The sequence below is a fragment of the Schistocerca gregaria genome, chromosome 4 (genome assembly GCF_023897955.1).
Source record: "Schistocerca gregaria isolate iqSchGreg1 chromosome 4, iqSchGreg1.2, whole genome shotgun sequence".
NCBI classification, from domain to species: domain Eukaryota; kingdom Metazoa; phylum Arthropoda; class Insecta; order Orthoptera; family Acrididae; genus Schistocerca; species Schistocerca gregaria.
In genome coordinates this window covers 721,334,652-721,347,417 of record NC_064923.1, presented here as the reverse complement: position 1 = coordinate 721,347,417, position 12,766 = coordinate 721,334,652, and the positions used below count along the sequence as shown (strand labels likewise).

At 39.5% G+C, this 12,766-nt stretch overlaps 1 protein-coding gene across 1 annotated transcript in view; it reads right to left on the bottom strand.

Annotated features, from left to right (window-relative positions):
• The window catches only part of LOC126365816 (ubiquitin-conjugating enzyme E2-22 kDa), a 98,269-nt gene that overhangs the window by 25,045 nt on the left and 60,458 nt on the right, over positions 1-12,766 (bottom strand). The window contains exon 4 of the mRNA XM_050008408.1: positions 3,408-3,571. Coding sequence (XP_049864365.1) covers positions 3,408-3,571 — 164 coding nt within the window. The remainder of the gene's footprint in view (positions 1-3,407; positions 3,572-12,766) is intronic.

The following is a 12,766-nucleotide window of genomic DNA, read 5'->3' as shown; positions in this document are numbered from 1 at the left end:
CTGCATAACCTTGCTCATCCTGGTGTCTGTGCCACTAAAAGGCTCATATCCAAGTGTTTCGTTTGGAAAAATATAAAACCGGACTGTCAGACCTGGGCACACAGCTGCATCCCCTTCCAATGCAACAAAATAAGCCACCACCCCACCCCAACACTGGGCAAGTTCAACATCCCGCCAATGGATTTTGTCATGTACATACCGATCTTATTGGGCCTCTTCCATCGTCGGAGGGCCATAGATACATTCTATCCACAATCGACGGCACGTCCTGCTGGGTAGAGGCAGTTCCCTTACCTAACATCACTGCCGAGACTGTGGCCAAGGGTTTTATCTCCTCAAGGATTTCTAGGTTTGGTTGTCCTACCACCAACCAGGGTCGGCAATTTGAGTCTTACCTGGTCACCATTTTATGTAACGTCTGCGGCATAAAGAAAATTCATACCACAGCCTACAACCCACAAAGCAATGGGTCAGTAGAAAGGTGGCACCACACTCTAAAAACTGCTCTCAGGTGCCATGACTGCCTCTGGTCTGAATCACTTCCATGAGTGCTGCTCGGCCCCCATTCAACTTTCAAGCCCAACTTACAGGGAACTATCTCAGAATTAGTTTTCAGGGAGAACCCTATCCTACCAGGAGAACTCATTCAGCCTCTGGTACCCGAAGATTTCCCCCCCTCCCTGGATTTCATAAGTCGCATGCGCACTCACTTCAATCATGTACACCTGCACCCACCTATCAGCCAATCCCCGCCGGACACTTATGTGCCAAACGATTTCAACACTTGCTCCCATGTAATGATGAGAGATGATTCGGTCTGACAACCTCTGCAACCACCTTATCTCGGCCCATTTAAAGTCCTCCAGCGGGGCGATACAACTTCCGACATCATCGTCAAAGACAGTCCGCAAACTGTTTCGTTACACCGACTCAAACCAGCATTTGTGGCCCCTGACGCCCCTCTGCTGGCTCAGTCTGATTCTCTTAATGACTCTCCCGCCAGTCTCCCTCCCGCCGTGGTGTCCGACAATGTTTTTCCTTGGCCCACCATGCCGATTTGTTCACCCGATGCCTCCTCGTCGCATTTCATGGGCTTCTCAGACACGTCAACCTCCAGCCCGTGTGCAGGTTTTGCTGCTACCTCATCAACTACGGAAACACCCTCTCAAATAGGCACCCTCCTCAGCAATGTACCCCCACACTTCGTAGACGACATTTCAATTGTCACTCTCGACAAGCAAGTTCTCATTCTACTCACAGACATCGTGGCCTCGTCACCAGTTAAACATCAGTGTTGTGAATGCGACCCGACGACAATTCGTGCCTTCATCTCGCCAGACGGCTCGATTAGCATCTGGGCTTGCCACACCTACACCCCGACATCTGCCATTTCGCCCACTTGCTCTTGGGCTGGCCGCCGCATCGTCCATCCTCGCTGGCTCAATGACTTTAAGGTGGACCTGCTTCCCATCACTCTGCCTCCGCACCCCACCCTGTCGAGGTACGACAACCAACAGCGTCGATGCCCACTGGTCTTCCCTCCTCAAGACTCACCTCAACTGCGGTACTCCATACTGGAAGGAATGGGGAGGGGGGAGGGGGAGGGGGTTTGCAAACCCTACCTTCAGGATCACAGAAGGAGGAAGAAAAATCAGAGAGGAAAATGATCTGTTCTGATGTCAGGCTATTAAAACTTGACAACACATTCCCAGAATCATCCCACACATGTTCCCGGAGAGGAGAAAAAGAATAGGAGTAGGACAGACCTACAGCACAAAAAGAGGAGGGGTGCTGCAAAGACTGGGGGCCCATGAAAGTAGAGGTTATGCTGCTGTAGGTGCATATTTTACAAAATTTCCAGAATCACACTTAAGGGATGGAATCTACTCCCAGAAACATGTTGGCTTGGGTTGCCCTGAAAGAAGATTGTGTTAAAAATAAGATTATTTTTGACTTAATAAACATTATATTGTTCTGCAAACACGAGAATTTTCCCCACTGGCTTTGTAGGTTTGTTCAAATGGTTCAAATGGCTCTAAGCACTACGGGATTTAACATCTGAAGTCATCAGTCCCCTATACTTAGAACTTCTTAAACCTAACTAACCTAAGGACATCACACACATCCATGCCTGAGGCAGGATTTGAACATGTGACCATAGCAGCAGCGTGGTTCTGGACTGAAGCGCCTAGAACCGCTCGGCCACCGCGGCCGGCTATAGGTTTATGAAAATGGAATAGGTAAATAAATATAAATCAATCACTAATGTCACTATATCAGCCCGCACCATCATAAAAAATATACACCTTGCTCTCATTAGTTTTACTCAGCAACATTTCAGGATCTGAATTCAATATACTATTTGTAGAAGATGATTTTTAAACTAATAAAAGAGGATGTAAAAATGAATTATCAATACAAATATATATTATTGAATAGCTGCATAGGTTTGTACCTTCCAAAGAAATGGCTATAACTGTTCTACTGCACCTTCGAGGCTGGACCCAGTGGATGAGCATTTCTTATTCTCATTTCCAATGATTACAATTGCAAGATGAGAAGAGTAGAGGCATAGGAAAAAGATTGGATATGCAAATAATATAGGATAGAATAGTAATGGCCAAAATGACAAAGGCTAAATGTAACACAGAGTACCAAAACTGATATAGTAGTTTGAAAATGTGCGAATTTTAAGTGTGGCACCTTGCAACATTTATGACGTATTACCATGAGCATAGCAGACGGATATTCCATACAAAAGGAACACTAAAGACAACAGTCATAGCCAGAGAACTGTGTAGCATACTGTTACGATTACACACTTCAAGAAAGTCTATTTGCATTATTGTGTTTGTTGTTCTCCCAACAACTTATTTATTGTATGTCCTGAAAGGTTTCAACTGTAGGTAACAAACTGAACACTACCAGCATGTATTCAAGAAAAAGTTTTTGAATTTACTCACTTGTAAAGAGCAATTCTACTCTACGATTCGAAGTGTTAATTTTGCTTTTTTGCAAACAATAATAACTTGGATATGCTATACTTATTATTTGTGGTATTGTGCACAATTTTGCTAGCACATAATGTCAGACAAACTAGCAAACATATAGTGTATGTTAATTGGAATGGAAAAGTTGAGTATCAAATGAAGCAAAACCTTTAAAATTGTAAATATCTAAAACTAGCACACATAGCTGAAAAATAAACAATCTTATTTCCAATAACAAGTTATATATGTGAGGCTACTAATAAAGATTGGGTCTTCATGTATATGACACAGAAAATACTTTAAGCCATATGATTTTAAATTATATAAATAGTTCATAGTCTGTAATATTATATTTTTGGAGGAATACTATCTTACAATATGGTTTGTTGCTGTTTCTGAATAATTCGTGTTTGTTACCTCCAGCATAAATGAATGTCCAATGTCGAGCTGTTTGTCTAAACATGTCCTGATTTTCTTTGAACTGCTTTGCTACAACAGCATCTTGAGGATCATCTGGCTCAGCTGCAGCCAGAAGTGCCTGAAGGGACAGCAGAACTGTTCTCAGTGTCATTGCAGCAGCCCTGAAACACAAATGTAGGATACCACAAAGAAAAATAAATGTGTGAAGTACAGTGAACTAGCAAATACCATGGGCTTGCAATGACTACTGTAGATATGGTGTCACCTATAATTACGTTGGTGCGTAAGTTCACAGCATTTTTGTTTTACACATTGGTATTTTGGTTGCTCTGGGTTTATTTATCGATCTACTTTTTTTATTTGTAGTTCACTGTTGCATGAGTTTACATATTGTCATTCTGTCATTAGGAAATAGTGAGTGGAGTTGTGGCTGCCAGAAAATGGAGTGCCAATTGGAGAAATTGGAACATTTCGGACACACTCTTCTGTTTGAGTTCCAAAGAAATGAGACAGCAGCTGAGGTAGCCAGAAACATTTGCATTGTGTATGGGGGTAATGCAACTGGACAGAGTACGGCAAGAAAATGGTTTTCTTGTTTTAAGGAGGTTTGTTTTCATGTTAATGACTCTTCAGTTGATTAAGACCTTTATTATTATTTGGGTTGAGGAGGGCACTTGACATCGTGGTCATCAGCACCCTGACAAAAAAGTCAGTGTGCAAATCTCATGGGTGGGTGCAGAGCATGCTGTGGAGATGGTTCAAAAAGCAAGTGTATGAGTACTGCATGCTCTAAGCTAAAATCACAAAAATCAGCAGGTGGCCAATGTGCTTGTTCGTCATTAATTGTCTCATGAACAACACTGAACATTCCTTTCGTGTATCATTTTTGGTGATGAGAAATGTTGTCTTTACACTAATATCAGGAAAATAAAGGAATGGTTGAGCCCAAACAAAGGAGCAACTCCCCATAAAAAGACCTACACGCACCCACACAAAAGGTAACATCATGCATCTGCTGCAGAAGTGATGGTGTGGTGTACAAACTGCTTCCCTGAGATGTAACCATCTGCTGAAATTTATTGTTAACAACTGAGGTGCCTCACAGGTGCAACCCAGAAACAATGACCAGGAAGACAGCATGAAGTGATGCTACTCCACAATAATGGTTGCCACATTCCACTAGACTAACAATAAACACTACACAGGAGTTGGGCTGGGAAGTCATTCCCCACCCACCTTATTCACCTGATCTTGTGACCTCAGAGTTTCATGTTTCCTATTGAAAAACCTTCAAGGAACTTCATTTCCAGATGAAAATGTGCTGCGAACTTGGCTCGACGAATTCTTTGCCTCAAAACCTTGTGATTTCTTGAGTCACATAATCTAAAAGTTATGCCCAGCATTGGCAGATTGTTGTAAACAGTGGAGGAGAGTATATCAAACAATGGAAAACTCAATATATTGATGACCAATGTCTCTTTTATGTTTATCTGTTGTGCTTATTAAACTTATGCAAAAATGCTACAACCTTATGCATCTACCCAACAGTATGTTTTTATGTCATTATATGCTTCAGTGACCACTGCAAGTTTTATACAATTTGTCTTCTTTCTTTTTTGCCCATGAAGCTGTTGGCAACACTGCATCCATCACAGGCTACTGAGTAACCTCACTATTTGAAATTGTTGATATTAATTTCCAAGCTATTATTACTTGAGTGAAAGAAGGGACAAGTGTTCAAAGCAGTTTTGTGTAAAAGTAGGGAAAACTTGTCTAGAATTATTTGAAGTTCTGACGCAGGCTTACACAGATGATGCTCTAGATTAATTGCAATGTTACCAATTTTTTCCAGTTTGAAAGTAGCTGTCACGAAACTGAAGGTGACTTAACCAGGAATACATCCAACTCCCAGCTAGTGATGCTTAATAGTGTGCTTCCAGGTATTCTGCAGAGTTGCTATTTCTAGTTTCTGCAGAATATTCAAACGACGGGCCCAGTCACCTTTGTCACAAACTGTGAGTTTTGCTGTTATGGTGGTTAGTACAACGTCCCGTTGACAACGAGGTCATTAGAGACGGAGCGCAAGCTCGGGTTAGGGAAGGATTGGGAAGGAAATCGGCCGTGCCCTTTCAAAGGAATCATCCCGGCATTTGCCTGAAACGATTTAGGGAAATCACGGAAAACCTAAATCAGCATGGCCGGAGACGGGATTGAACCGTCGTCCTCCCAAATGCGAGTCCAGTGTGCTAACCACTGCGCCACCTCGCTCGGTGTGTACTCACTGCCTGGACTCCAACCATACTGTGAACTGATGATGTGCTCTTTGTTTTTCAGAGGTCACAGCAGTATTCCACATAACAAATTCTTCCAGCATTTTCCTACTCTGGTGGGTATGGTGGCCAATGAGATTTCAATAAATTGAGTGCCAGACCCCAAACGTTATTTGAACTGAAACATTTTATCCCTGCTAATTAGGTTTTCCAATGTCTATATTTTGATACTCCCCCCTTAATTATGCTGTCCCACAAACTTTGTGTTTGTACCGTAATACTGGTCAATTCATTCCACAATTATATTTGAGGTAGTGCTTGGTGGCAGTTGATTTGCTTCATTGTTTTAGTCACTAATGTCCCTAGCATCTTTGTTTGATTATTCGGATAGTCTGCCCCACTTAAGATATGCCACATTCGTTGGGAAGTGGTACACATCCAGCTTTCAGAGGCCTAGATTGTTTTTAACATTACAAACAACGCTTTTTATTTTAGCTGAAGAGAGCAAAATACACCGTATGTCACGTTTCACTCGATGCTGGGCTGGGTTGGTCATCAAAATACTGTGCAAAAAATAGAAACAACAAGTCGGCAAAACATCCGGACACACACTATTAATCAGTCACGCCAATAAAACCTGAGAGGTCATAGCAGTGCTTAAGAGTGTCAAGAATCTGGAGCTCACTAACACTTGTCTGTCATGAGGCATGCAGAAATTGTTGAAATCTCAATTGGTTCTTGTCTTAAGTTTTAAGTGAAAAAATGAACATGCATCAAGTTCTAGCAAAGTTGTTCCTTGTTTGACTACGTAAGAGCAGAAGGAATTTTGAGTTAATGCTTGCAAGGCTCGTTCTCCTACTCCTTTCTATTCTTTTGTGACTCTACCGCTCATTGTGTGAGCATTGCCCTCTTCAACAATTTTCCAGTTATTTGCTAGAGCCCACCCTCCCCCCAAATCCATTTTTCAGAGATTCTGACTCCATTCTCCCATCTAATTCTCAGCTGTCTGTGCACTCTGGATTTCCTTGTAATACATTTCAGGATACTTCTGCATCACTCACCAAAGGTATAGTTTCCCACTGTTATTGAAGCCAGCACGTTCTCCTTCCATGTCTTCCTGGCAGGCACATTTTTTTGTTTTCTGTTAGTTGATGTTTAATCTCATATTTAATTATCTCTGTGTATCTCTGTCTCTTGATGTCATTATTCTGAAGTTGAAGAGCTTTTTTGAAGTGTTGGCGCCCTCTTTCACGTCTCTTTTTCCTCTCACATAAAAATTTTTGTTTCATTTTTTTTCAGGCTTGTTTTACCACCAAATGTTTTCCATAACGCATTTACTCCTTTGTACAATTTCCTTGCCTCACCCTTATTCCTCAGAAGCCCCATTTCTTCAGTCATCCACTCTCTCTCCTTGTTCTTTGGTGGGTCCTCTTTTCAATCTTTCATTTTTCTTTATAATCTTCAACCATACTACTTGTACACTGTGACTGTAGCATCCTTTTATATGCCATGTTCTTTTCTTCAATTACTATTTCGCATTCAACATGAAACCACCTTATATGGCTTACTTCACTTCCCCACATTTCATTTTATGATATCTCCACTGCGCTTTTAATTATTCTCTCTATTTGATGTTATTGCATTCTCCAGATTTTTCAAATATCCACGATTTCCTCTGCTGGTACTGCTCTCTAATTCAGCCAATTCTTGAAGTGCTATATTATATTTAGGTGTACTGGGTCATGTTCCTTGCACTGCATTGGAGATCCTAGCACTCACTCATGGCTATACTGGGAAATGATGCAACTCTTTATTTGGGCCTCTTGAGGCTCTTCACATCCAATAGAACTGACCTGTGCCCCAAAGCTATAAGCACATGATCAATTTGACTTATTACGTTTCTATCTGATGATATCAGTGCTTCTTTGTGTATATCTTTCTGTGGGAACAGTATTGAACCCACAACCACATTTTTAGATGCTGCAGATAATATAAATGTTGTTCTGTTATCATTGCTTGAATGTTTGATGTGAAATCTCATTGTTGCCGTAAAGATCTGTTCTTTCCCCACTTGAGCATCTAGATCACCAGCTACTAATAATGTCGTGGCCTTGATGGCCATCATATGTTCTTTTCAAAAGTTCAAAGAATTATTTTTGCTCTTCCTCCTCAGATTCTTTGGGTGTTAATTATAATCACAGAATTTGCCCTTTGTCTCGAGTATTGATAACTTTGGTTAATACATGTAAACCCGATTACCAAATGTTTTAGTTGGTTTTGTACCACAAACCTTGTGACAAACTCTTGCTTCCTCTTGCTGCTGCCTTAAAATATATACCTTCCTCTTTTATAGACTCCTGCTTCCAGTCCACCTTACTTCTTGCACCATTATGATTATCTGTTTCAGTTTTGTTATTTGATCCAGCAACACTCTCAAGGCTTCTGGGCAATACGTAGAACCCATATTATATTTTCTCTCCCCAAAATTATTTGTCCATTATAGTCAATACTTTCCATGCCAAGTCCATCATCATTAATCTGTTCACCTTTCCTTCCCTGAAATTTCACAACATGCTTCCCCCCCGGCACGGGTTGTCAGTCCTATGTCCATCTTCTGTCAGAGGGTGGTTGATTTTTTTATCAGGGTTTCCTTCCCTTAGCCTTTGGAGAACTAAAACCATCAGCTCTTTTTTAATCTCAAGGAAGACGGTGCCTCTTCTGCTGGCCATGTCATTTCAAAGGATTCCTTGTCCACCATAGCTGCCATTGGGGTCTTCGCTGTATCACTGGCTAGGAGCTCTTATTAGGTACTGTCATCTGGGTTTGCAAGGGTCTTTGTGAATAATCTGACAGTGGTAATGCATTCATATACAGTTTCATCATTATAGAGATAAGTTTTGGGTTTACAGCTGCAACACAGAGAGAGAAGTCTTACCATCACAGTGAGATGGCAAAATATCTCACGAGGGCATAATCAGCATAAGTTTGAATTTAATGTCAAAGTGATGCTCACTCTCATATCACAAGGAGAAATGATCATCATAATAAAATAAGAGAAATCAGAACTCACACTGAAAGATTTAAGTGTTTTGTTTTTGCTGCAGACTTTTCGGGAGTGGAATGTAGAGAAATAGAATGAAAGTCTATCAATGAACCCTCCGCCAGCCACTTATGTGTGAACTGCTGAGTAGTTGTGTAGACATGACATTAAGGAGAATTCATTGGCAGTGAAGAGAGTTCCAAAAAATGCTGGTCAGAACAGAAAGGCAAAATGAAGAAACAGCTTCCAATCTACTTTTAATATATTATAATGGCATCAAGAGCCCACACAACCAATGCAATTATAAACATTCCTAACAACACATTTTAAAAATATTTATCTATTCAAAAGGTTCTATAATAAATATCCTGGATGCACAGTGCTCTGCAGCTTGTGTAAATTTCATGAATGATAATTTTTGTACATTCAGATTACAGCTGGCAATGTATCTTTTTATATTATCACTGTGTCACTCACTACTCTTACCTCTCATATTCACATACGTTGAGTGTCAATAAAACAAACTAACCAGCTACCACTCATCAAAATCTACTTACAAACACCTGGTTTCTTTACACATTCTATAGATCATATTCACAATCAAAATTATGACTTGGAATTTCATTACTTACTGTTATTCAAGAGGAGATATAACTTCAAATTGGTTTTCGCGAATTTGTGTCATTTGTCAGAAATTTTTAGTGTTACCTTATGAAATTCAGCTACAAGGCATATACTCTTACAACTTTTGTCATATTATTTATAATGCAAAAGTGTTCTTGTGTCATTGATAGTTATGGATACCTTACCAATTTTTCTTTCCTGAAAATGCTCTTCTGCCTGTAGTGACAAGTTTTCTCTGGTAATTTTTTAATGTAGTACTTAATAACTTTTGTCAACTAATTTTCAAAACAGATCTACTTGTATGACAAAATCTGAAAGTACTACTGACATTTCCAACATTGAATTAATAATGTTAATTGAATGTAAGAGTTGAATGTTTTGCCAACATTGCGGTCATTACAGGTTGTGCACCAGCATAAGAGGACTAATTTTGGAGGGCAGGAATTTGCTCAATGCCCCTCTTCTTCTCCCCCCCCCCCCTCCTCCTCCCCCCCTCCTTGTCCATATCCTCTTACTCCCTTTCTCTGTCCATCTCCTGCTCCCTCCCTTCGCCTCCTCCTCTCCCCTCTCTATTGTGCTGTGAGTGTATGTATTTAAACTAGAAAAATGAGCAGTAGTATGAAAGCTAACAAAGTTTATGTGCTTCTGTGTCTATGCACAACACATTAATCAGTTATGTGTGAGAAATTGCCTTTCCTCACATTTATGTATTTCTGAATTTGCTAGGTGCTGTACTGTGAACACTGTGAATCACATAAAGGAAAGGAAGTATAATTTTTAAAGATATAATCTGAGTAGTGACTGGCACTTAGTTGGCAACTGCTGGTAGATTAAGCTAAAAATTGATATATTAGCCAAAAATGGTGTAATTTCATTGGTAATTTTCACCACATCCATCTGAACAAACTCTGATGACAGCATCTGGGAATATTCAAATTTAGAGTGATAAAACTTTTAAATACAGATGTACCCCTCTCATGCTGTTTTACAAAGTTGAAATTCGTTATTTTTAAAACATCCTTCTACACACACACAAAAAAAAAAAAGAGTCAAGTTCATGATTGGGCAGTAATGGAAATAGCTAAAAAAATTACGATACATTATCTGCAAAATATCGTTTTGCAATCTTACAGGTAACTGGCCATGTCATATGCAAGAAAGCTGAACAAAAGGGTGGTATAAGAAATGAAGTAGAATATCTTTTCAGTTCACAGATTTATTCAGTCTGTACATAAATTTCCTTTTAACAATATACCTATGACACTCTAAAGGAGGTCAGTGTTAGGAACCCAAACAAGATACGGCAACTCACTGAAAATCCTCCTCTGATGTGAATTCCGTGCCAATCACAAACTCTTTCAACAGTCGTAGCAGATGGAAATCACTGGATATAGCACCAGGACTGTTGTCAGGGTGGCTTTGTACCTCCAAACAGTGGCACTGTAACAAGCCACATGTGCTGTTGACCAAGCATGCCTGGGCATTATCGTGTGATAACACAATGATTTGTTTGTTGCAAACTAAATCCATCTTCAAGAGCTGCCTCATTGAAACTGCCTCAATCTGTTGTAATGGTGGACAGTTACTGCTCTATCTTGGTGAGTAAACCAATGAGAAACATATACTTATGATCCCCGAAGAGCATCAGCATTATCTCCATTGCAGTGAGAGAGGATCCTGAACTTCTTGAAAGATGGAGATGATGTATGTTGCCATCACAGAAGCTTGCTGCATCATATGCTGCACTAACATTTCATCCCCTGCAACAATACAGTGCACAAACTGCACTTCTTCCTCATGGTATAGTATCAAGTACATGACAGAGAATCCCATCGTAGTAACTCTTACCTCATGCAAGTTACCTTGGAGCTATGGATGAATATTTTTCCCTTTTATCAGCAACTTATGACAGAAGTCTTATTCTGCTGCCAGCATGATGTTCGTTGTCTTACTAATAATAGTATTATTTTTTTCTTTTAGCAAAATGAAGAAGAACTTTACCTTAGTATCACATTTCATATAATGTCTTCTCTGGACTAAAAGTTTTGAAATTCTAACAATTTAAAACCTCTCACTGTGTTTCTGGATGCAATATCTGATGGTACATAAGGGTCTATAATAAAGCTGTAGCCAATCTGTCCTATTGGTTATGACACTCTTATAGTACAGAAAATGGGAGTGATGTGTTTACTATCATAACTGCATTCAGTGTAGCATTGACTAAGTGACACACATTTCAAGAAAGTACAATAAAATGATTTTTTTTCTAGTTTATTAAACCAGTTCTCCTAATAAAGCACAAGACAAGTGATATACTGGAAAGAGTTACCCTACATTTCAAAATAAAGATGAGAGAAATAGCAGCAAGAAAGGGATGAAATAAATTAGTACAGTTCAGGCAATTCGATGAAATCCTGTTATGGCCAAGGCATTTTCAGAAATAAATATTTACAAAAGATATCAACACAAGAAGTCCTTCACTGGCAGAAAAATTAAAATATTTAAAAGAAAATTATGAAGGAAGGCCATAAACAAAATAAGGAATTCTCAAAAGTACGCATAATAAATGTAGAGAAGAAAGATGGGATATACCACTAAGGTTAGAAATCATAGGGCATGAAACTGTTAAATCAGTTCACTACTTAAAGGAAAATCCAGGATGAAATGTAACAATATTGCAAAAAGGAGAGTTGCCCCTAACCATACAGCACAGATGCTGAGTCGCAGGTAAGCACAACAAAAAGACTGTCATAAATAAAGCTTTCGGCCAGTAAGGTCTTCATCACTAATAGACGAGACACACACACACACACACACACACACACACACACACACACACACACACACACACAAAGACGACTGCAGTCAACTTTCCTTTTCATAATATTGTCACTGCTTAAAGGTTGTGATATACATACAATATACTGACTAGTATTTTATTTCTTAACTTTTAACCTTGTATGAAGTAAAACAAAAAGTACATAATTATGAGAACACTCTTTTGTTTATAGCTTCCAATTTTTTACCTTTAAATTGCTTTTCAGTATGCCATTGAGAGAAACAATAAATGAGTCTGCACACAAACAACAAACAAAATTCGAAAAATCATAAGACTGCTTCTATACTATCTGAACTGATAGACAATGGGCAGAAAAATTGGGCAGTCACAACTCATTTGATTTTTATGGAATTGGAAGCAAAGGTAGTGAAATGCATCCATCAAACCCCACAAATGGTAGGCACACGGGAAAATGGATAGTAATGGCCGCTATACTACAATGAGTGTACTTGACTGTGGGGGAGGGGGGGAAAAATAGTTTCTCTAGAATTGCGTGTAGAAACACCAAACTTTAAATTCACGTGAGCTATAGTGGTGTAAATAGTTACATAATAGATTCATACGATTGCAATGTAACCTCCTC